Below are 25246 nucleotides of genomic sequence, written 5' to 3'. Positions count from 1 at the left end.
GCCGCACTTGGAATATAGTGTTCAATTCTGGTCACCACACTACCAGAAGGATGTGGAGGCTTTGGAGAGGGAACAAAAAGATTTACCAGAATGTTGCCTGGTATGGAGAGCATTAGTTATGAGGAGACGTTGGAGAAACTTGGTTTGTTCTCACTGGAGCGACGGAGGTTGAGGGGAGACCTGATAGAAGTCTACAAGATTATGACAGGCATGGACAGAGTGGATAGTCAGAAGCTTTTTCCCAGGGTGGAAGAGCCAATTACTAGGGGGCACAGGTTTAAGGTGCGAGGGGCAGGGATTAAAGGAGATATACGAGGCAGGTTTTTTACAGAGAGTGGGTGCCTGGAATTCGTTGCTGGGGGAGGTAGTGGAAAGGGATACGGTAATGACTTTTAAGGGGCATCTTGACAAGTACATGATTAGGATGGGAATAGACGGATATGGTCCCTAGAAGGGTAGGGGATTTTAGTTGGGCAGCATGGTTGGTGCAGGCTTGTAGGGCCAAAGGACCTGTTCCTGTCCTGTAATTTTCTTTGTTCTTTTTTTTTCATTATCCCACTGCTGTGTCTGGGAGCTTGCTGTGCACAAACTGGCTGCCATATTTTCTACATTACATCAGTTTAAAATTGCTTCGTTGGCTGCAAAGGCTCTGGGACATCCTGAGGTTGTGAAAGGTGTTTCAGAAATGAAAATTAATTCTTTCTTTAAACCTAACACTTCTAATGATTCACAGCACAAATCTTTCCTTTATCGCTAACTCCTATCTGAGTCAAAGCTTGGGTTCATTCCCTCCCTTTTCAGTCAATATGCCAGCTGTTAAACTTTTATAAGGCTGGAGGCCAACTGAAAATTTCAAGACTGGGATTGTTAGATTTCTGATAGGTAAGAGTGTTGAGACTTATAATAACAAGGCAGGCAGCTGGAGTTAAGATTCAGATCAATCATCCTTGTCAGGGATACAGCAAACACTCTAGGCCCTGACAGTACTCTGGCAATAGTACTGAAGACCTGTGCTCCAAAACTTGCTGTGCCCTAGCCAAGCTGTTCCAATGCAGCTACAACTGGCATCTATCCAGCAATGTGGAAAATTGCCCAGGTATATCCTGTACAAACAAAACAGGATAAATCCAACCCTGCCAATTACCCCTCCCCATCAGTCTACTCTCAATCATCAGTGGAATGATGGAGCCATTAACAGAGCTATCAAGTGGCATCTGCTTAGCAATAACCTGCTCAGTGACACCCAGTTTGGGTTCTGCCAGGGTCATTCAGCTCCTGGCCACATTACAGCCTTAGTACAAACATGGACAAAAAGAGCTGAATTCCAGCGGTGAGGTGAGAGTGACTGCCATTGACATCAAGGCAGCATTTTTCTGAGTGGCATCAAGGAGCCCCAGCAAAACTGGAGTCAATGGAATCAGGGTGAACTCTCTCCACGGGTTGGAGTCATACCTGGCACAAAGAAAGATGGTTGTGATTGTTGTAGATCAATCATCTCAGTTCCAAGACATCACTGCAGGAGTCCCTCAGGGGAATGTCCTTGACCCAACCATCTTCAGCTGCTTCATTCAGCAATGAGCTTCCTTCCGTCATAAGGTCAGAAGTGAGGATGTTCACTGATGAGTGCACCACGTTCAGCACCATTCGCGACTCCTCAGATACTGAAGCAGCAAGATCTGAACAATATTCAGGTTTGGACTGACAAATGGCAATTAACAATTGTGCCACACAAGGGCCAGGCAATGACCATTTCCAGCAAGAGAGAGAATCTAAATATCGTCCCTTGACATTGAATGGCATTACCACTGCTGAATCCCCCACTATCAACAACCTGGGGAATACCAGTGACCAGAAACTGATCTGGAACAGGCATGTAAATACTGTGGTTACAAGAGCAGATCAGAAGCTAGGAATACTGCGAAAAGTAACTCACCTCCTGACTCTCCGAAGCCTGACCAGCATCTACAAGGCACAGGTCAGGAATGTGATGGAAAACTCTCCACTAGATGAATGCAGCTTAAACAACACTCAAGACATGTGACACCATTAGGACAAAGCAACCCGCCTGATTAGCATCCCATCCACAAACAGTCACTCCTTCCACTGGTTGCAGCAGAACATCAAATCTACAAGATGCACTGCAAGAACTCACCAAGACTCCTCATTCAGCACCTTCCAAACACACAGACCACCACCATACAGAGGGTCAAGGGTAACATATACCTGGGAACACAACCACCTGGAAATTCCCCTCTAAACCATCCACCATTCTGACTTGGAAATATACCACTCTTCCTTCACTGTCACTGGGTCAAGATACTAAAATTCCCTCCCTAACATCACAGCAGATGTATCTACACCCCACAGATGGTAGTGGTTCAAGAAGGCAGCTCAGCACTTTCTTCTCAAGGGCAATCAGGGGTGGGCAATAAAACTGGCCCACATCCCAAATAACAGGAGAGGCTTGAGGGCCCGAATGGCCTGTGATATATTATTCTATGTATCCTGCTCTTGTTGGCAATCACCTTCTCTCAATTCATCTCCTCCAGTGCCAGAATGCAATTACCATAGCTGAGTTGTTGTATTTGTTACAATACAATCACAGTGGAGTCGTTGAGGTTTACAGCATGGAAACAGGCCCTTCAGCCCAACCTGTCCATGACACCCATTTTTTTAAACCCCTAAGCTAATTCCAATTGCCCATGTTTGGCCCATAACCCTCTATACCCATTGTATCCATGTGACTATCAAAATGCTTTTTAAAAGACAAAATTGAACCCACCTCTATTACCACCTCTGGCAGCTTGTTTCACACACTCACCACCCTCTGTGTGAAAAAATTGCCCACTCTGAACATTTCCATATCTCTCCCCTCTCACCTTAAACCAATGCCCTCTAGTTTTAGGCTCCCTACCTTTGGGAAAGGACATTGACTATCTAGCTGATATGTGCCCCTCATTATTTTATAGACCTCGATAAGATCACCCCTCAGCCTCCTACACTCCAGAGAAAAAAGTCCCAGCCTATCCAATCACTCCTTATAACTCAAATCCATCAAGTCCCAGTAGCATCCTAGTAAATCTTTTTTGCACTTTTTCTAGTTTAATAATGTCCTTTCTATAACAGGGTGACCAAAATTGCACACAGTATTCCAAGTGTGGCCTTACCAATGTCTTGTACAACTTCAAAAAGACATTCCAACGCCTGTATTCAATGTTTTGATCGATGAAACGAAGCATGCCGAATGCCTTCTTCACCACTCTTTGCACCTGTGACTCCACTTTCAAGGAACTATGAACCCGTACCCCTAGATCTCTTTATTCTGTAACTCTCCCCAATGGTCAACCATTAACTGAGTAAATCTTGCCCTGGTTCAATCTACCAAAAATGCACCACCTCGATTTGTCTAAATTAAACTCCATCTGCCATTCGTCAGCCCATTTTTACCAAAATGATTGGTAAATCATTTCAATGTGACTACTCCACTAACCAAAAAAACTTTGTAACCCAATTGTAAATTTTAATCATGCAACATATCATTGAATTCTACAGCACAGAAGCAGGCAATTCAACCCACTCTTTGAAAGAGCTCTCCCAATCTCCTGTCCTTTTCCATAGTCCTGCAATTTTCCGTCAACTTTATCCAATTCCCATTTTGAAAGCTACCACTGAGCCTGCTTCCTGTCCTTTCAGACAACATCTTCCAGATCACAACAACTCGCCGTGTAAAAGAATTCTCCCCATCTCCTCTCGGATTCCTCACCAATGATCCAAAACGGATGCCCACCAATGGTTACCCACCCTTCTCCCAGTGGAAAGGAATGCTCCTTACTTACACTCTACTAGGTTAGATGCATTGACTTGAACAGGCACCAGAATGTGGCAACAAGGGGATTTTCACAGTAACTTCATTGCAGTGTAAGTCTTATTTGTGACTAATAAAACATTAAAAAACTTTAGCAAAACCATTCATGATTTTAACACCTCTATTAAATATGCCCTCTTTCTTCACTGCTCTAAAGAGCTTCTCCAGTCTCGCCACATAACTAAAGCTGAATTAAAAATAGTTATGAGTGGTTTGAAGTTATACAAACATATCTTCCTCATTATAACTGCAAGGAAATATTAATTGTACCTTTAAGCTTGTCATATCTTGCTTGAAATCTTCTTCATACATACGAGAAAGCATTGTAGTCGAAATATTATACTGAAACCCAGAAAATAATAGTTATCAAATACCAGTTTTTTGGTTTTGAATTAAATGCTTGCTGATGGACGATCATGTAATTTACCTCAGTGGCTCTTTGAATTATTTTATCATCAATATCTGTGATAACCATCACCATAATGACATCAATGCCAAAGATCTTGGTCAGTATTCTTCTTAGGATGTCAAATCTAACATAGGAACTAGAATAAAAAAAAGGAGTGAATGAAAAAGCAGTTGGTAATATTTTCAATTTAAGGTGTGTGTGCAGTATGTATGGGGTCAATTGTTTCTGGGTACAGGGTTGCACCCTGGCTCTGAGTCTGGGTACCAGTGTAGGATCTTGCTCAACAATTTATTTATCCCACAACCAAAACAGATTATCTGGGCATTGGCGCATCGCTGCTTGTGTGATCTTGTTGTCCACAAATCAGCTGGCATGCTTCCCTACAGTACAACAGTAAGGAAGCTTCAAACATACACAATTGGCTGGAGGTGTTTTGAGTTGTGAAAAGTGTTACATAAATGAAAGCCCTTTCATAAATATCACAACTGGCTCAAATCCAGTAGCCACTTAAAGGATAACATATCTTAATACCCCTTTGTGTAAAAAAAATCCAACTAACCTTCTCCTTTATTTTTCCAGTACTGTTTCTACATTTCACAGAATTGTTACAGTGTAGGAGGCCATTCAGCCCATTGTGTCGGCACCAGCTCTCCAAAGGAGCATTATTGCTTACCTCCATTCCCATCTCTCTTCTAGTACTCCTGCATATTGTTTCTATTCAAATAATCTTCTAATGCCCTCTTGAATGCCTTAATTGAGCCAGCCTCCACCACACTTCCAGACAGTGCATTCCAGAGCCCAGCCACTCATCGTATGAAAATGTTTTTTCCTCACATCACATTTGCTTCTTTTGCAAATCATTTTAAATTGTGCCCTCTCGTTCTCCATCCTTTTACAAGCAGGAACGGTTTCTCCCTGTTTACTCTGTCCAACCCTCTCATGATTTTGAACATCTCTATCAAATCTCCCCTTAGCCTTCTTCTCTCCAAGGAGAACAGTCCCAAACTTTCTAATCTATCCTCATCACTAAAATTTCTCACTGCTGTAATCATTGTTGTAAACCTTCTCTGCATTCTCTCCAATATGTTCCCATCCTTTAGTGTGGCTCCAAGAACTGTCCACAATATTCAACTGAGGCTCCTATTCCTAACTAGTGTCTAGTATAAATTCAGCATAACCTCCTTAATCTTGTGAATTCCCTATCCCGATACTAATACTTGAAGATGCTTGAATTATAATCAACATCCAAAACAAAGGTAAGTATGAATTCCCTTGAAGTGTTCTGATCAGAATTCCAGTACTTCCAAAGTGTTTTAAAGAAGACTGGAATAAGTCAAGCCAAGTTTTTATTATAGATATCATGGTCCAATTGGTGAAGACCACAGGCTCCAATTCCAAGATTGTGTACATATCTTTAATAAGAAGAATGCTACAGAGTGCAGCTGAGAATGTACAAATGTAATGGCATTTTATGTTCCAAACAGGACAAATCCCTGTCAAAGACAAAGAATCTGAAAACTAAGAGTATATTTGGACAAATTTAGAATTGAAGAGAGTGACAGAGTTAGCATGCTGCCTCATAGCACCAAGGTTCGATTCTGGTCTTGGGTCGCTATTGTGTGGCGTTTGCACGTTCTCCCTGTGTCTGCATGGGCTTCCTTTGGATGCACTGGTTTCCTCCTACAGTCCAAAGATGTACAGGTAGGCCATGCTAAATTGCCCTTCAGTATCTGGAGATGTGTTGGTTAGGTGGGTTAGCCTTGGGAGCATGGGGATAGGGCAAAGAGTGGGACAGTTCACTCAAATTTTGGCACCAGTCCACAGATGTTGTGAAGCAAAGGATGCCACATGGTTGGCTGGGATTGCCAGACTCTTATCCAGATTCCATCTAAATGTTTCAGGGTTATGACTACACAGATTGCACAGGGAGCAGGCCTGGTCAGGGCAATGGGCACACACAAAGCAGGCCTGGTCAGGGCAATGGGCACACACAAAGCAGGCCTGGTCAGGGCAATGGGCACACACAAAGCAGGGCCGGTCAGGGCAGTGGACACACACGGAGCAGGGACGGTCAGGGCAGCCGACACACACAAAGCAGGGACGGTCAGGTCTGCGGACACACACAAAGCAGGGACGGTCAGGGCAGCCGACACACACGGAGCAGGGACGGTCAGGGCAGCCGACACACACGGAGCAGGGACGGTCAGGGCAGCGGACACACACGGAGCAGGGACGGTCAGGTCTGCGGACACACACGGAGCAGGGACGGTCAGGGCAGCCGACACACACGGAGCAGGGACGGTCAGGGCAGCCGACACACACGGAGCAGGGACGGTCAGGTCTGCGGACACACACGGAGCAGGGACGGTCAGGTCTGCGGACACACACGGAGCAGGGACGGTCAGGTCTGCGGACACACACGGAGCAGGGACGGTCAGGTCTGCGGACACACACGGAGCAGGGACGGTCAGGGCAGTGGACACACACGGAGCAGGGACGGTCAGGGCAGTGGACACACACGGAGCAGGGACGGTCAGGGCAGTGGACACACACGGAGCAGGGACGGTCAGGGCAGCGGACACACACGGAGCAGGGACGGTCAGGTCTGCGGACACACACGGAGCAGGGACGGTCAGGTCTGCGGACACACACGGAGCAGGGACGGTCAGGGCAGCCGACACACACGGAGCAGGGACGGTCAGGTCTGCGGACACACACGCAGCAGGGATGGTCAGGGCAGCGGACACACACGCAGCAGAGATGGTCAGGTCTGCGGACACACACGGAGCAGGGATGGTCAGGGCAGTGGACACACATGGAGCAGGGATGGTCAGGGCAGCGGACACACACGGAGGAGGGACGGTCAGGTCTGCGGACACACACGGAGGAGGGATGGTCAGGTCTGCGGACACACACAGAGCAGGGATGGTCAGGGCAGTGGACACACATGGAGCAGGGATGGTCAGGGCAGCGGACACACACGGAGGAGGGATGGTCAGGTCTGCGGACACACACGGAGGAGGGATGGTCAGGTCTGTGGACACACACAGAGCAGGGATGGTCAGGGCAGTGGACACACATGGAGGAGGGATGGTCAGGTCTGCGGACACACACAGAGCAGGGATGGTCAGGGCAGTGGACACACATGGAGCAGGGATGGTCAGGGCAGCGGACACACACGGAGGAGGGATGGTCAGGGCAGCGGACACACACGGAGGAGGGATGGTCAGGTCTGCGGACACACACAGAGCAGGGATGGTCAGGGCAGTGGACACACATGGAGCAGGGATGGTCAGGGCAGCGGACACACACGGAGGAGGGACGGTCAGGTCTGCGGACACACACGGAGGAGGGATGGTCAGGTCTGTGGACACACACGGAGCAGGGATGATCAGGGCAGCGGTAACAACTACACAACTAGCACGGCTGACTGTGAGAAAGAGGACTAAAAATTAAATGTTCGAAAACCCCAAGTAATTTATTAAAATTTAAATTTGAGAATGAATTGCAACAATCCAGCAGATGGAGCTCTAGAGAAGCCGCAAGGCTGTGGGACAAAGTACCGATCACAATGCCACAACTGGATTGCACAAGGAATTGCAAATAGCGTAGATATCTGAATATAGGATGCTCTGTAAAGAAACGTTTTTGACAGGATGCATGGCCAATGTCAGAATTTTTATTAAAAAGTGACTCCATTGTGACTGTATGTTTATACAGTAGTTTGTGTAACTACTGTAGGAGTGAGGGCTACATTCCAAGGCCCATTCCCAACCTATACTGCAGCAAAGTGTGCCAGCACCAGCTTGTACCGTGAGGAAAACAGGGTCTGGTGCACTCCAGTGACATCCCTGTCGCTGCACCCCAGTTAAAGCTAAGAACCTGAGGGGAGGCAATGGGAGAAGGCAATTTGTGTTTCTCTCAGCCTCTCTCTCATACCCTCCTGTCCTGCTCTGCTCCTTACTCGGCTTTCCCTCTGCTTTATTCCTTCCACATCCTCTCCTGGATTCAGATATCCTCCATGCTCTAATCCCGATGATCTGTACACCACGCTAACCCAGATTCTTGTGTACAACATCACTAAAGAGCCACTGGTGTGGATTAAAGATCTTGTGCCTTGTATTCACTTCTTACTTTTTAAATTTATATTTGGTTGCACCTGGTATTCGCACGCACCAACCTTTGACAATTTTCAGCAGTTTCCCCACACACCCCCTCCATTACAGGAACTTCTTATTGGTCTATTCGATCTCAATATAATTTCTTTTTTGAATGGATAGATTTGAGAAAGGAGATAGGGAGAAGCTGTTACCAATGGCAGGAGGGTTGGGAAGCTGAGGATACAGATTTTGACCCCTGATGTGAGGAAAACCATTTTTACAGAGCAAATAGTTAGAATCAGGGCTGCCACGTCCGAGAGTGTGTGGAGGAGGCAGATTCAATCATGGATATTAGAATGGAACTGGATAAGCGATTGGCAGGGAAATGGCAAAAAGTCAGAAGAGTGGAAGGAGCTGAGTAGCTCTTGCAGAGGAGCAGCAAAGACACACAAGGCCAAATGGCTTCTTTCTCTATTGCCCAATTCTGGGATTCTTTTAACCTTCGTCTGAAGGAGCAAAAAGCACTTTTATTACATTAAGTCTGGAAAGAAAGCAGAGTCAGCTTTGAATTACGCAACTTAATGAATTGATTTACCGGTTATTTCTACTGCTTCAAGGTAGCCAAACTGAATGCAGAAAAAAACTGCTTCTGTTTTATTAATAAGTTAGTTTTGGGGAAACCAGGTTACCAAAAATAACAGTAGTTGCCTTGGATTTCATACTGGGGGAAATCCAACTGGCTAAACAGTTGCTGTTTATCAATTGAAAATGTTGAAGGAAGCTGGTACACCAAATGGCAATGCATATAACTAATAAATCTGTGTCAATTGTGCTTTGACAATCTGAACCAAGGGGCCATAGATTCAAATCACTCATCCATAAACACACCATTTATACTAACACTCCCAGTGCATTACTGAAGAAAGGCTTCACTATCATTGGAGCAATACAAACGCAATAGAGTGCCGCACTGTCAGAGGGTCAGCACTGAGGGAATGCCGCACTGTCAGAGGGTCAGTGCTGAGGGAGTGCCGCACTGTCAGAGGGTCAGTGCTGAAGGAGTGCCGCACTGTCAGAGGGTCAGTGCTGAGGGAGTGCCGCACTGTCAGAGGGTCAGTGCTGAGGGAGTGCCGCACTGTCAGAGGGTCAGTGCTGAGGGAGTGCCGCACTGTCAGAGGGTCAGTGCTGAGGGAGTGCCGCACTGTCAGAGGGTCAGTGCTGAGGGAGTGCCGCACTGTCAGAGGGTCAGTGCTGAGGGAGTGCCGCACTGTCAGAGGGTCAGTGCTGAGGGAGTGCCGCACTGTCAGAGGGTCAGTGCTGAGGGAGTGCCGCACTGTCAGAGGGTCAGTGCTGAGGGAGTGCCGCACTGTCAGAGGGTCAGTGCTGAGGGAGTGCCGCACTGTCAGAGGGTCAGTGCTGAGGGAGTGCCGCACTGTCAGAGGGTCAGTGCTGAGGGAGTGCCGCACTGTCAGAGGGTCAGTGCTGAGGGAGTGCCGCACTGTCAGAGGGTCAGTGCTGAGGGAGTGCCGCACTGTCAGAGGGTCAGTGCTGAGGGAGTGCCGCACTGTCAGAGGGTCAGTGCTGAAGGAGTGCCGCACTGTCAGAGGGTCAGTGCTGAGGGAGTGCCGCACTGTCAGAGGGTCAGTGCTGAGGGAGTGCCGCACTGTCAGAGGGTCAGTGCTGAGGGAGTGCCGCACTGTCAGAGGGTCAGTGCTGAGGGAGTGCCGCACTGTCAGAGGGTCAGTGCTGAGGGAGCGCCGCGCTGTGGGAGGGTCGGTGCCGAGGGAGTGCCGCACCGTCAGGGGGTCAGTGCTGAGGGAGTGCCGCACAGTCAGAGGGTCAATGCTGAGGCAGTGCTGCACTGTTGCAGGTGTGTCATTTGGATGGGACACTAAATTAAGGCCTCATCAATGTGGTCATGTGGATGTTAAAAATTCCACCACATTTTTTTGAACTAGAACAGACTCATGGCAAATGCTACCTATGCACTGACAGTTTATTTACATGACATCGTGTCCACTGATTCTGGATATAAACCTCCCACTCCCATCAATTCATCACGTAGACTTGTATCAACACATAAAACCTTCCTGCCATGCTAGACTAACCCTCTATTGGCTGGTAGATGGTTCTGGAAGGGGCATTCACACAAACAGGCAGTCAGATTAATGATCTCCCTGTGATTCCTTCCGCTATTGCACACTGTTACTGTGGAAGGAATGCAAAGATACAAAAATATAACAACCAGATATCTGCCACAGCCACTGTCATTTAATGCAGAGTTTTTCAAAGTGGGGATCGTGACCCATATGTTGGTCACAGGGATGCTGAAAATGGGTCGCCAGGCATCCTAACATAGACCATAGAACAGTACAGGTCATTCGGCCCTCAATGTTGTGCCGAGCTACGTCCAAACCCAAGATCAAACTATCCCACTCCCTATCATTACGTTGTGCTCCATTTGCCTATCCAATAACCGTTCGAAAGTTCCTAACGTGTCCGACCCCACTATCACAGCAGCACTGTATTCTACACTCCAACCACTCTCTGAGTAAAGAGTCTACCTCGGACATCCCTCCTATATCTCTCATCATGAACCTTATAGTTAGGCCCCCTAGTAACAGCTACATCCACCCGAGGAAATAGTCTCTGCACGTCCACTCTATCTATTCCCCTCATCATCTTATAAACCTCTATTAAGTCACCTCTCATCCTCCTCCGCTCTAAAGAGAAAAGCCCCAGCTCCCTCAACCTTTCCTCATAAGACCTACCCTCCAAACCAGGCAGCATCCTGGTAAACCTCCTCCGCACTCTCTCCTATGCTTCCACATCCTTCTTATACTGAGGTGACCAGAACTGAACACAATATTCCAAATGTGGTCTCACCAAGGTCCCGTATAGTTGCAGCATAACCCCACAGCTCTTAAACTCAAACTCCCTGTTAATAAACGCTAACACACTATAAGCTTTCACGGCTCTACTCACTTGAGTGGCAACCTTCACAGGTCTGTGGATATGAACCCCAAGATCACTCTGTTCCTCCATATTCCTCAGAACCCTGCCATTGACCCTGTAATCCACATTCAAGTTGGTCCTACCAAAATGAATCCTGTTTTAAAGAAATGGGATGTTGTGGTTCTTTTCAAAGCATTGTGAGATGTTCCTTGATCCTGTTCAAAAGAAAAGCGGGATGTTCTGTCTCTCGCGCGCATTTTGTAGAAGGCAGTATGACAATGAGGATCTCTCGACTCAAGACGATGACATGAAGGGCTTCATAGCCAGAAGGAGGAGGAAAAGCTCAGTATTGCCTGATACAATTCAAGTTCTGCACACTTTATGAAAGGAAAGGTAAGGCAGTGTATTTTTAAATGTGCAGTAAATCCCATTTCGACTGTAACTGTAGAAGCAGTACTGCAGCTTGCCTGGTCAGGGGGTTGAGCGGGGTGGCCATTTTGTAAAACTGTGTCACGGGATATTTAGATTTATTTTATACCAATTTTCTGCTAAGGCCACTATTAATTCCAGACTGCTATCGGCTTATTTATTAATTTCAATTCTATTTCCCACTTCAATTTAATCAAATTCTTGCAAAAAGGGCTACAGAAACAAAGGCGTACTATTTACAAACATACATGATATTTACTCTCTGCTGTTACTACTTGCAGCCACTCCTACCAGGAAGTCTGCTGTCTTGGTACATCACACTCATCTATCTTTCTCCATCCTCACACACTCACTGTAGCTTGTCTGCAACACTTGGTGACATATGTCACCCAACTGTAGCTGGGGCCAGCCCACTTTCTGCTGCCCCCATATTTTTCCCTAGAAGAGATCTCTGTAGCTTCTCAGCTTTGATCAAAATACATCCTTTTCTGGATGTCAGGAATAGATAATCACAAAATTGATTGTGTGTGAATAGGCTAACGTCAGTGAATTTAGAATATTGTGCACAATTCTGTTTGCCACACTACCAGAAGGATGTGGATGCATTAGAGAGAGTACAGAAGAGGTTTATCAGGATGTTGTCTGGTCTGGAGGGTATTAGCTATGAGGAGAGTTTGGAGAAACTCATTTTGTTCTCACTGGAACGACGGAGGCTGAAGAGTGACTTGATAGAGGTCTACAGCAAATTTGCTGATGACACCAAGATGGCTGGATTGGCGGGCAGTGAGGAGTAGTGTCTGGCAATACAACGGGATATTGATAGGCTGGTTGATTGGGCAGATACGTGGCAAATGGAGTTTAATCTGGATAAACGTGAGGTGATGCATTTTGGCCGGAATAATGTAGGGGGGAGTTATATGACAAAGGGTAAGCCCGTAAGGAGTACAGAATCGCAGCGAGACCTGGGGGTGCAAGTGCACAAGTCTTTGAAGGTGGCAGTGCAAGTGGAGTGTGTGCTGAAGAAAGCCTATGGTATGTTAGCCTTTATAGGAAGGGGTATAGAATATAAGAGCTGGAGTCTAATGTTGCAGTTGTACAGAACGTTGGTTAGGCCACATTTAGAGTACCGTGTCCAGTTCTGGTCGCCTTACTACTGGAAGGACATGGAGACTCTGGAGAGAGCGCAGAGGAGGTTTACCAGGATGTTGCCTGGTATGGAAGGACTGGGGTATGAGGAAAGATTGAAGAAATTGGGGCTCTTTTCCCTTGAAAGACGGCGACTGAGGGGGGATCTAATACAGGTATATAAGATTATGAAGGGTATGGATAGAGTAAACAGAGGTAAGCTATTTCCTATGATACAGACACATAGGACAAGGGTCCTTGGACTTAAGGTGAGGGGGGAGAGGTATAACACAGATATTAGAGGGAGGTTTTTCACACAGAGGGTAGTGGGGGGTATGGAATGCTCTGCCAAGTAAGGTGGTGGAGGCAAACACGCTAGAGCCATTTAAGAGTAACTTAGACAGGCACATGAGTGGGTTGGAGATGGGTGGATATAGGAGATTGTTTTAAATAAGGGTCATTAGCGTTGGAGTGTCCCTGGTAAGTTAAATGGATGTGGTACAATAATAATGTTTTTTTTTTCTTTTCATTCACAGGTTTTAAGTCGGTCCGCCTTGTGTCCAACGAGGGGCATACACGCGATGGGTCATACTTGGGCTGCTCTTGGTTGTTCGAGATTGGCCTAGTGCTTCATGTCGTTAGTGTGTGCCTAAACTGGACCAGATACTGGGCAAGACGACAGCTCAGTGACTATCACTGATTGCTGTGCAGACACATGGATTTGGGCCGGTGTCTGTGGGAGTTTGCGCATTCTCCCCGTGCTTGCGTGGGTTTTCTCCGGGTGCTCCAGTTTCTTCCCACACCCCAAAGATGTGCTGTTAGGCTGATTGGCAGGAATAAATTGTCCCTAAATTAGTTTCCCTCAATGTGGATGGCCATAAAACATTAGACAAGGGTCATGGGTGGAGGGGGGACTGGTGGTGTTGGGATGGCGGTGCGGGCTCGTTGGGCCAAAGGACCTGTTTCCCAGGCTGTTTATGTTCTTTGTACAAGATTACAAGGAGCATGGACTGAGTGGATAGTCAGATGCTCTTTCCTACAGTAGAAAGGTCAAGTACTTGGGGCATAAGGTGCCGTGGGGAAAAGTTTAGAGGAGATGTGCGAGGTAATTTTTTTTTTTTACAGAGGGTGGTGAACATCTGGAATATGCAATGCAGGGAGGTGGTGGGAGTAGGTACGATAGCGATATTTAAGGGGCAACTAGACAAATACATGAATTGGATGGGAACGAAGGATACGGACTCTGAGTACATACGGTTTTAGCTTAGGCAGGCATCATGATCGGCACAGGCTTGGCTGACCGAAAGGCCTATTCCTGTGCTGTACTTTTCTTTGGGGGGTCCTGCTGCTTAACAGAGCCAGGCAGCCCCCCCAAGTATCGGGGCAGCTCCTAGCTAGTCTACTCCTTGCTCAAATGCCCATTGCAAGTTGCCAAGTGAGACAGAAATGAAACAGTACTCACTGAATGGTGAGGTAACTACAGAGAACATCACTAGGCAATGAAGTACAAGGCTAACAGACACCATATTTGTATAAAGGAGTTGAGTAATGCAGGTCGTCAAAACAAGACAAAACTGCTGATGGCTATTAGAATTTTACACCATTTTCCTCAATTACCTGTTTGTGTTCATATTCCACACAAGTCTCCTCCCATTCCTCTTCATCTAACCCCATCAGCGTATCCTTCTAATCCTTGTATATCTAAGTTTCGATACTGAAATCAGTAACAACGAGTTACGTTGAACTGTGGTACAGCTTCCTCGTAAATTGGACCATCAAAATAATGTTGCCTCCGAGCCTGGCTGATTTCATTTGTTAGAACTCTCCCAACAGCTGTTCATTTCTCATTTCTCCTCTGCTTTTATCCTACATATTAAATATAAATATATGAAATATTAAATATAAATGTATAAAATTTGTTAAAACAATTATATTTGACCAATTTATGTACATCAATGGCATTGTTCACAGTCAGTTGGAGGATATATTGCTTATAATGACAGGAGTATTTATCTATCTTGCCCTTAAATTTATCAAAATTCACCTTCAATACTTCATAAATGAGTTCCACATTCTCACCACTCTCTAGGTAAATAATTTTGAATTCCCTGTTGGATTTTATCAGTGCCAATCTTATACTTATGGCCCCTAGTTTTAGCTTCACCAACAAATGGAAATACCTTCTGTAAATCTACCCTATGAAACCCTTTCATGATTTTAAAATCCTGTATCGATCACTTCTCAGCCTTATTCTAAGAGAAATGGTCCTAGCCTATTCTTTCTTTCTTGATAGTTATAACCTCTCAATTCTCGGTTCACTTGTATAAATATTTTTTCTATACCCTTTTTATAGTACGAAGACCGGAACCATCAAGTGCTTCAACCACGGTCTAATCAAGGTCCTGTAAAAACCTTTGCTTTTCAATTCCATCTCTTTATAAATGAACAAAATTGTTTGATTTTTTTAATGACATTAGAAATGTAGAACAGTACAGCACAATACAGGCCCTTCGGCCCTCAATGTTGTGCCAAGCTGTGTCCAAACCCAAGAGTAAGCTATCCCACTCCCTTATTGACTTATACTGTGACATTAATGATTTGTGAATCTGTTACTGAGGCTCTAGACCAGAGTGCAAAAGAGGACAAAGATGTACCTCACACTAACATTTTTAATATTTATTTATAAGAGGCTCCAAACCTTAGGAGTATTATTTATGGTGGTAGATAGGGGCAGAGATATGACTGAAGTTTTGAAATTATAGGAGGTTTGATTGTAGTGTGTTTAGATAATATTTTTGAAATGAATAATGATGGTGGAAGGAGACAGCCAATAGCTAATTAGAGGTGATACCGAGAAGCAATTTCCCAATGAGTCATGAATCTGCAAGCAGCTACTGTGCGCACTTACATTCCTTTATTAAGGAACATGGCACATTCCTGACTCACAACAACCTACTGTGTAGAATGGCCAAGTTCACATCATCATATGCGACCATGGTCTCTTGCTTACCTTAGAATCTGGCAATTCCAAAGCCTTTCCTAAGATAGTCTGTGCATGCTTAGGTGGGATTTACATCCTCCCTTTATCATTCATATTATGTGGTCAGAAGATTGCAGATTAGAAAATATTTTTCCCACTTTTTGAAGGCTATCCAGAAATCAAAGAGTAGCTTAAGAAAATGTCATACTTGCTGAAGCCAGTATTGCAGACTGTGACACAGCTTTACAGTGTGCCTTGTGAATATACACAACAACCACAGTAGTTAGCATGAATACAGTTAGAATGCAGTTTCAGTGCTCCATCTGCAGGAGAATCTCATTTTGGGATCTATTAGTCAATTTTGACTAAATAAACTTTGAGCCAGTTCTTCCCACTGATGTTAAGCTGCTAATGTAAATGCAGCTCTAATGCATACATTGCAGAATGCTTCAAGACTTATAGCTTGCCACTTGAAACCAGCTTTAATAAACGCTGCAAATTCATATGTCTTTTCAGTCAGTTAATTCATACCGTACAGTTCATTAAGCAATGGGTTTCCTGTATATTTTTTCAGTTTTTTCATCACAGGTTTGTGAAAAGCTTCAAGCATGTTTTTAAAACAAGTATATTTTTAATCAATTTAGTACAACAGCGAGTTAGAGGATATGTTGCTTGTAGTGACAGGATTGTTTCTTTGTAAATCAGTTAATATAGTTAAGTTATAAATTTGATTATGTAAGAATATATCCAGTGGATGGATGAGAAATTAAAATGATTCAAAAAGAGAGAGTGAAGTCTGTGGGCGGCAAAGTGGATAGCGCTGTTGCGCCAGGGACCTGGGTTCGATTCCCAGCTGGGTCACCGTCTGTGAGGAATTTGCACCTTCTCCTCATGTCTGCGTAGGTTTCACTGGGTGCTCCTGTTTCCTCCCACAGTCCAAAAGATGCGCTGGTTAGGATGCATTGGCATGTTAGGTTCCCTCTCAGCGTACCCAACAGGCACCGGAGTGTGGTGACTCAGGGATTTTCACAGTAACTTTATTGCAATGTTCAACCGAATCCATATACTGAACACAAGAACACTGAGAAGACTGGGGTGAGAAATATTAATTGGGGGGCAATGTGTAACATAATACGAGGGGGTATTAAAAACTCAGATTGTGCGGTAGTTCAGTGGCAAATGAACTTAACAGATAAAATTGAGGTGACGCACTTTAGTAAATAGAATAATTTTCCTCATTTATTTGCTATGATACAGAAGAGCAAAGGGATAGAGGCAAATAATTAAAAGCAACTTTGCAAGTTAACAATGGAATTCAAAATGTTAACAAAGCTCTGAAATGTATTTCTAGGAACATGGAACTCAAAAGTAGAGAGGTTAAATTAGATTTGTAGAGGACCTTGGTCAGGCCTCAAGAGTACTCTGAACAATTGTTGTCTCCATACCATAGAACGGGCACAGAAGCACCAGAGAAAGTGTAATGAAAGATTCACAGGGACTGTACCAGAACTGAGAGCTGCAGCTATCAGAAAAGATTGAACAAATTGGGACATTTCCTTTAGAAAAATCTTCGAGGAGCCCTAATGGAACTTTTGAAAATGATGAATGAGTTGGACAGGACAGACGTGGAAAGAATCTTGTGTCCTGTGAGGCAATCCAAAACCAGGACTCATAAATACCAGATAGTTACTAATATAAATCCAACAGAGAAACTTCTTGTTGAACTCACTACCTCAGGAAGTGGTTGAGGCAAACAGCCTGGATGCTTTCAAAAGGAAACAAGATGAGTAAATGAAAGAAAAGGGAATAGAGAGATGAGCTGTGGCAGACGGAATGGGAAGAGTCATGTGTGATATACTAGCCATGATGTGGGTATGCCGGCGTTGGACTGGCGTAAACACAGTAAAAAGTCTGACAACACCAGGTTTTAGTCCAACCTATTTATTTGATAATATACTCACAAGCTTTCGAGGGACACCCTCTTCATCAGGTGAATGGAGAGGTGAATGAGAACTCTCCATTCACCTGATGAAGAGGGTGTCCCTCGAAAGCTTGTGAGTATATTATCAAATAAATAGGTTGGACTAAAACCTGGTGTTGTCAGACTTTTTACTGATATACTAGCACCAGCATAGACTACTTGGTTGAATGGCCTTTCCTGTGCTATGGATTCTGTTGAATGCTATGAAGTGATTGTCAGGAAGGCGAATGGGATGCTGGCCTTTATAGCGAGGGGGATTGAATATAAAAGTAGGGAGGTCTTGCTGCAGCTGTATAGGGCATTGGTGAGGCCGCAGCTGGAGTACTGTGTGCAGTTTTGGGCGCCGCACCTGCGCAAGGATATTTTGGCCCTGGAGGGAGTGCAGAGGAGGTTTACTAGGCTGATACCGGAGTTGAGGGGATTGAGCTATGAGGAGAGGCTGAATAAACTGGGCTTGTACTCGTTAGAGTTTAGAAGAATGAGGGGAGATCTCATTGAGACGTATAAGATGATGAATGGGATGGATAGGATAGAGGTGGAGAGACTCTTCCCGCTCAAAAAAGACAGTAGGACTAGGGGGCACAGCCTCAAGATAAAGGGGAGGCGGTTTAGAACGGAGTTGAGGAGGAACTTCTTCACTCAAAGGGTGGTGAATCTCTGGAATTCTCTGCCCGTTGAAGTGGTGGAGGCTGCCTCGCTAAATATTTTTAAGAAGCGGGTTGATGGGTTCTTGATAAGAGAGGGGATTAAGGGTTATGGGGAGAGGGCGGGAAAGTGGAACTGAGCCACAACAGATCAGCCATGATCTTATTGAATGGCGGGGCAGGCTCGAAGGGCTAGATGGCCTACTCCTGCTCCTATTTCTTATGTTCTTATGTGATTTGATTGTGTGCCTCCCAGTACACTGGCACATTCTGAGTTCAAAACTGTTCACTCGTCAGGCAGTTGAAGCTATGTGTAGTGACCGCAAGAGATAGTCCTTAATTTGTTAATGTCTAAACCATACTGTAGTCCATTGGACTATCAAAGCACAACTGACAGATTGCAATCACCAAAACACAAAGATGGTTTTCCAGCTCCAGGAGTGGACACAATAACCAACAAAGTTCATGTATTTGATTTTGAGGAAAGATTGGAAAATATTTGACTATTCACACTTTAAAATTAGTAATGAGGAGATCTCAAAGATAAATATATTATGTTTCTCCCTTAAAGCCCAGTCTGTGGGCAGCATAGTGGATAACGCTGTTGCACCAGGGACCTGGGTTTGATTCCCGGCTGGGTCACTGTGTGGAATTTGCACGTTGTCCCCAAGTCTGCATGGGTTTCCACTGGGTGCTCCTGTTTCCTCCCACAGCCCAAAAGATGTGCTAGGTAGGCTGCATTGGCATTAGATTCTCTCTCAGTGTATCTGAACAGGCGCCAGAGTGTGGCGACTCGGGATTTTCACAGTAACTTTATTGCAATGTTAATGTAAGCCTACTTGTGACACTAGCTTTAAAAAAAACTTTGTGATGAAATAGTCAGTTGTTGTTAAGGTGTTTGGGGTAATGCACCTCCTGGAAAGTTCAAAAGGATGAATAAAAAATACAAATCTTCCGGCCTATTTTAATGTTTACTGATTTATTTTATCCCGTGGGATCAGAACAACATCTCCACTGCCTTTTCCTCTGTAATTAATTCTCATTTCTGAACCGAATTCCATAACTTTCTGATCTTATTCCTCTCATGTACATTACTCTGTCTCCTACTGTGTATTAAACATATGGTGTCAGCCACTCTATCCCTTTGTGCATGTCAGTTATAATTAATCCAACTGGTGCTGTAATTCCAGCAATTGCTACATTTTCTTGAACCCTCTCCCACTGGGTGCTCCCACTGATGTGGGTATGCCGGCGTTGGACTGGCGTAAACACAGTAAAAAGTCTGACAACACCAGGTTTTAGTCCAACCTATTTATTTGATAATATTCTCACTAGCTTTCGAGGGGACAGCCTCTTCGTCAGGTGAATGGAGAGTTCTGGCCTCAGACAGAGCAGTCTGTGCTTTATATGCTCTGTCTGAGGCCAGAACTCTCCATTCACCTGACGAAGAGGCTGTCCCCTCGAAAGCTAGTGAGAATATTATCAAATAAATAGGTTGGACTAAAACCTGGTGTTGTCAGACTTTTTACTGTGCTCCCACTGAATCAGACATCCACAGTCTTCCTGTCCAGGGATTTACAAGTAGATGCTGAGGCTGGGCATTAGAACACAAACTAATAATTAACATTAAGAGGTAGGCAAAGTTGTACAGGTTGCAACTGGCAGGGGGTGAAATGCTAGGCTAAAGTCAGGGAGATCTCAACTACAGGGAATAAATGCAACTTTCTCACACAAAACATCAACACACACTTTCCTGCAATTCAAAAGCAATTCTTTGGTTGTGATATATGTCCTGAACACATGAAAGGCTGGTACATAATTGCAACAATCCCAATTCACTGAATAAACTTCCAGCTCAGACATTGGGCCAATAATCTAGATCTCACAGTCAACAGGATGTTGTGAAGGAGAAGCTGTAGGCAGGAAGGGGAAGAAGAAGTGGGAGGACTGGAGAGAAGTAGATGAGTTGAGGCAGGAATTATGGTCCACTACAGCTGTAGTTCACAGTTCACCTCACCATTGGGTACACGTCCTGGAATACTGAGCAGTTTTAGTTCCCTCACCCAAGAATTGATTCCTAGGATGAAAGTGTTGTCCAATCAGAAGAGATCACTTAGAATAAGCCCAACCTTTCTGGAGTTTAGAAAAATGAGAGATGATCACTTTGAAACATTTAAAGTTCTGAGGGGATTTGGCAGGGTAGAAGGTGAGAGACTGTTTCCCTGGCTGGAGAGTCTAGAGGCTCATGATAAGGACTGAGCCAGTTGGACTGAGATATGGAAAAAATCTATCACTTACAGGGTTGTGAATCTTTGGTATTATCTACACCAGAGAGCTGTAGATATTCAGTTGCTGAGTATATTGAAGACTAAGATTGTTTTTTGGGCACTGAGGAAATCACTTGATTTTGGGGAAAACTGGATTTGATGGAGAATATCATAGACATAGAAACATAGAACATTACAGCACAGTACAGGCCCTTCAGCCCTCAATGTTGTGCCGAGCTATAGCCAATCCCAACATCAAGATCCCTATAATTCTGGAGTGCTCCACGTGCCTATCCAATAACCACTTGAAAGTTCTTAAAGTGTACAACTCCACTATCACAGCAGGCAGTCTATTCCACACCCCAACCACTCTGAGTAAAGAATCTACCTCAGACATCCCTCCTATACCTCCCTCCATGAACCTTATAGTTAGGCCCCCTAGTAACAGCTACATCCACCCGAGGAAATAGTCCCTGCACATCCACTCTATCAATCCCTCTCATCATCTTATAAACCTCTATTAAGTCACCTCTCATTCTCCTCTGCTCCAAAGAGAGAAGCCCTAGCTGCCTCAACCTTTCCTCATAAGACCTACCCTCCAAACCAAGCAGCAACCTGGTAAATCTCCTCTGCACTCTCTTGAATGCTTCCACGTCCTTGTTATAATGAGGTGATCAGAACTGAACACAATATTCCAAATGCGGTCTCACTAACATCCGGTATAGTTGCAGCATAACCCCACGACTCTTAAGCTCAAACCCCCGTTAATAAACGCTAACACACTATAAGCCTTCTTCACGGCTCTATCCACTTGAGTGGCAACCTTCAGAGATCTTTGGATATGAACCCCAAGATCTCTCTGTTCTTCCACATTCCTTAGAACCCTGCCATTGATCCTGTAATCTGCATTCAAGTTTGTCCTACCAAAATGAATCACCTCACACTTTTCAGGGTTAAACTCCATCTGCCACTTTTTGGCCCCGCTCCGTATCCTATCAATGTCTCTTTGCAGCCTGCAAGAGCCCTCCACTTCATCCACTACTCCACCAATCTTGGTGTCATCAGCAAATTTACTAACCCACCCTTCAGACCCTTCTTCCAAGTCATTGATAAAAATCACAAAAAGCAGAGGACCCAGCACTGATCCCTGTGGTACACCGCTGGTAACTGGCCTCCAGTCTGAAAATTTTCCCTCTACCACCACCCTCTGTCTTCTATGATACAGCCAGTTACTTATCCAATTGGCCAAATTTCCTTCTATCCCACACCTCCTTATCTTCTTCATGAGCCTACCATGGGGAACCTTATAAAATGCCTTACTAAAATCCATGTATACGACATCAACAGCTCGATCTTCGTCCACACACTTAGTTACCTCCTCAAAGAATTCAATCAAATTTGTGAGGTAGGACTTACCCCTCATGAAACTGTATTGACTATCCTGGATTAAACTGAATCTTCCCAAATGGTCATAAATCCGATCTCTCAGGACCCTTTCCATTAACTTACCAACCACTGAAGTAAGACTAACTGGCCTATAATGACCAGGGTCATTCCTATTTCCTTTCTTAAAAAGAGGAACAACATTTGCCATTCTCCAGTCCTCTGGCACTATCCCTGTGGACAGTGAGGACCCAAAGATCAAAAGCATATCAGCCATGATATTGCTGAATGATAGCGGAGATTCAATGGGCCATAAAAAAGTACTCCTGCTCCGAATACTTGTGTTCCTGCCTGTGCTTTACCAATACCCCTGACAGCGGAATACTCGAATTCCAATCATACATTGTCTGTTGGCCAGCAATTTAACATATTTACCTTGCATGCCCAATATGAGCGTGGTCATATACAGTAGGCCCACAGCTATACCTGTCAAAAGAGAGACAAAATAAGACATGGGAACAGCTTTACCTGGACAAACCAACACTTCAATTATCCCTAATCTACAAAATTCTAAATAGTCCCAATACTATCTACACTATTCTAACTGCATTCAAAAGTGCTTATCTAAACAGCCTCAAAGAACCTAGCAGGTAGCTTGGATAATGTTATGTGCAACATTCTATTCCCTAACCCTCATCATCATTGCAATTCTGATCATGAGGCAGAACTATAAGACAGTCCAACTAATCACTCGGAATAATTGGGAACAGAGATTAACTGACAAAGCAGTTACTTGATACTACACAAAATGTAGAAATATTTTATACGAAAGTGACACTATTTGAACAATGCATTCCTGATGCTTCCAGAAAGTGTCATTTCAAGAAGTAGAAAAACTGCACTCTGCTTCACAGGTCAGCTTTGAAACAAGAAAGTATTTCCTATGTGCTCATCCATGGCACAAGTATGCAACTACTAAAATTATAAAAATAATAAAAATTCACAAAAGGCTAAATGAACTTTAATAAAGCAACATGTAAATCTACTAAAAATAAATTATGATCAGTACCAATCGTGGCTCAATGGGTAGATTTCATATGAGATCATGGTTTCAAGACCCATACCAGAGACCCAAGCCAGTAAAATAGGCTAAAAATCCCGATGGAAAGGGAGTGCCGCACCATCAGTACTGGCCCTCTGTCAGTGCGGCAATCCCTCAGTGCTGAGGCAGCGCCGCACCGCCAGGGGGTCGGCGCCGAGGCAGCGCCGCACCGCCAGGGGGTCGGCGCCGAGGGAGCGCCGCACCGCCAGGGGGTCGGCGCCGAGGGAGCGCCGCACCGCCAGGGGGTCGGCGCCGAGGGAGCGCCGCACCGCCAGGGGGTCGGCGCCGAGGGAGCGCCGCACCGCCAGGGGGTCGGCGCCGAGGGAGCGCCGCACCGCCAGGGGGTCGGCGCCGAGGGAGCGCCGCACCGCCAGGGGGTCGGCGCCGAGGGAGCGCCGCACCGCCAGGGGGTCGGCGCCGAGGGAGCGCCGCACCGCCAGGGGGTCGGCGCCGAGGGAGCGCCGCACCGTCAGGGGGTCGGCGCCGAGGGAGCGCCGCACCGTCAGGGGGTCGGCGCCGAGGGAGCGCCGCACCGTCAGGGGGTCGGCGCCGAGGGAGCGCCGCACCGTCAGGGGGTCGGCGCCGAGGGAGCGCCGCACCGTCAGGGGGTCGGCGCCGAGGGAGCGCCGCACCGTCAGAGGGTCGGTGCCGAGGGAGCGCCGCACTGTCAGAGGGTCGGTGCCGAGGGAGCGCCGCACCGTCAGAGGGTCGGTGCCGAGGGAGCGCCGCACTGTCAGAGGGTCGGTGCTGAGGGAGCGCCGCACCGTCAGAGGGTCGGTGCCGAGGGAGCGCCGCACCGTCAGAGGGTCGGTGCTGAGGGAGCGCCGCACCGTCAGAGGGTCGGTGCCGAGGGAGCGCCGCACCGTCAGAGGGTCGGTGCCGAGGGAGCGCCGCACCGTCAGAGGGTCGGTGCCGAGGGAGCGCCGCACCGTCAGAGGGTCGGTGCTGAGGGAGCGCCGCACTGTCAGAGGGTCGGTGCTGAGGGAGCGCCGCACCGTCAGAGGGTCGGTGCCGAGGGAGCGCCGCACTGTCAGGGGGTTGGTGCTGAGGGAGCGCCGCACTGTCAGCGGGTCAGTGCTGAGGGAGTGCCACACTGTCAGAGGGTCGGTGCTGAGAGAGCGCCGCACTGTCAGAGGGTTTGTCTTGAATCCAGGGAGTGGGGTTAATTTGAATTCAGACCCAGCTGATTTATGGGATGTGACGCTGCCCATTGAGCCGGGACTGGCAGTACCCCGGACCCTGGCTCTCAGGGTATTGTGAGCAGTGCTGTACCAGGAGGCGGTAGCCGGATTGGCGAGCACCAGCGGTTCTTTGCACCGCGTCAGGCTGTTGTAGACCCGCAGGCCGGCGGGATGGCCCGTCGGCTGCTGCCAATCGCTGCTACACCGTCCGCACTCCTTCCGCGGCCAGGCCGGGAGCCAGGCTCGGGAACTCCAACCGCGGCGGCAGGCCAGCATCGCCCTCATCCTGGCCAGCTTATTAATCGAGCGCTGCCGGCTGCAAAATAGGCCCCGGTTCGAAATGGCGGCAGTTGCCAGGTAGCGGGAGGGGCGGGGCTAGGACAGGACAAGCCCCGCCCATCACCGGACTGGTCTCGCCCCAGTCAGAGGCCACGCCCAGTCAGAGGCCGCGCCCCTCGGAAGCCACGCCCCCACGGTCTTTCCCCCCCCCTCCCTCCCCGCCGGAGTCCCCGCCTTCTGAGACCGCACCCACAGCCGTGCCGCCCCTCCTTCTGGCCGTCTATCGCGGTTCTGTACTGATGGGAAAAGCAGTAAAAGCTTTCGAGCCGAATGTGAACGGGTTCTATTCCGTTAAAAGACGCAGATTCGAATCGAAACTCTGCAGATACTGTCTGAGAGGCTGGGTATATCCAGCATGTTCTATTTTTATTTGGGTTTTGGAAATGTCCGCATTATTCCGCTTTCAGGCACAGCCCGGGTGTGGCCGCCACCCGCCAGAGCGTTGGGAGAGGCTGCCTGAGAAGGAACGGCGACCTCTCGGAGAGA

At 46.6% G+C, this 25246-nt stretch overlaps 1 protein-coding gene across 1 annotated transcript in view; it reads right to left on the bottom strand.

Moving 5' to 3' along the window:
• Positions 1 to 24784, bottom strand: part of cars2 (cysteinyl-tRNA synthetase 2, mitochondrial) — a 66255-nt gene extending 41471 nt beyond the window's left edge. Inside the window, exons 1-4 of the mRNA XM_080198033.1 lie at positions 24513 to 24784; positions 22574 to 22624; positions 4293 to 4410; positions 4136 to 4207 (exon numbers count right to left, since the gene is read on the bottom strand). Of these exons, the coding sequence (XP_080054159.1) occupies positions 4136 to 4207; positions 4293 to 4410; positions 22574 to 22624; positions 24513 to 24706 (435 nt within the window). The 5' untranslated portion in view covers positions 24707 to 24784. The remainder of the gene's footprint in view (positions 1 to 4135; positions 4208 to 4292; positions 4411 to 22573; positions 22625 to 24512) is intronic.
• Between the last annotated feature and the right edge of the window lie 462 nt (positions 24785 to 25246).

This window comes from Carcharhinus amblyrhynchos, chromosome 10, assembly GCF_965287045.1.
Source record: "Carcharhinus amblyrhynchos chromosome 10, sCarAmb.v2.hapA, whole genome shotgun sequence".
Taxonomy (NCBI): Eukaryota; Metazoa; Chordata; class Chondrichthyes; order Carcharhiniformes; family Carcharhinidae; genus Carcharhinus; species Carcharhinus amblyrhynchos.
This window is presented reverse-complemented; position numbering and strand designations above follow the sequence as displayed.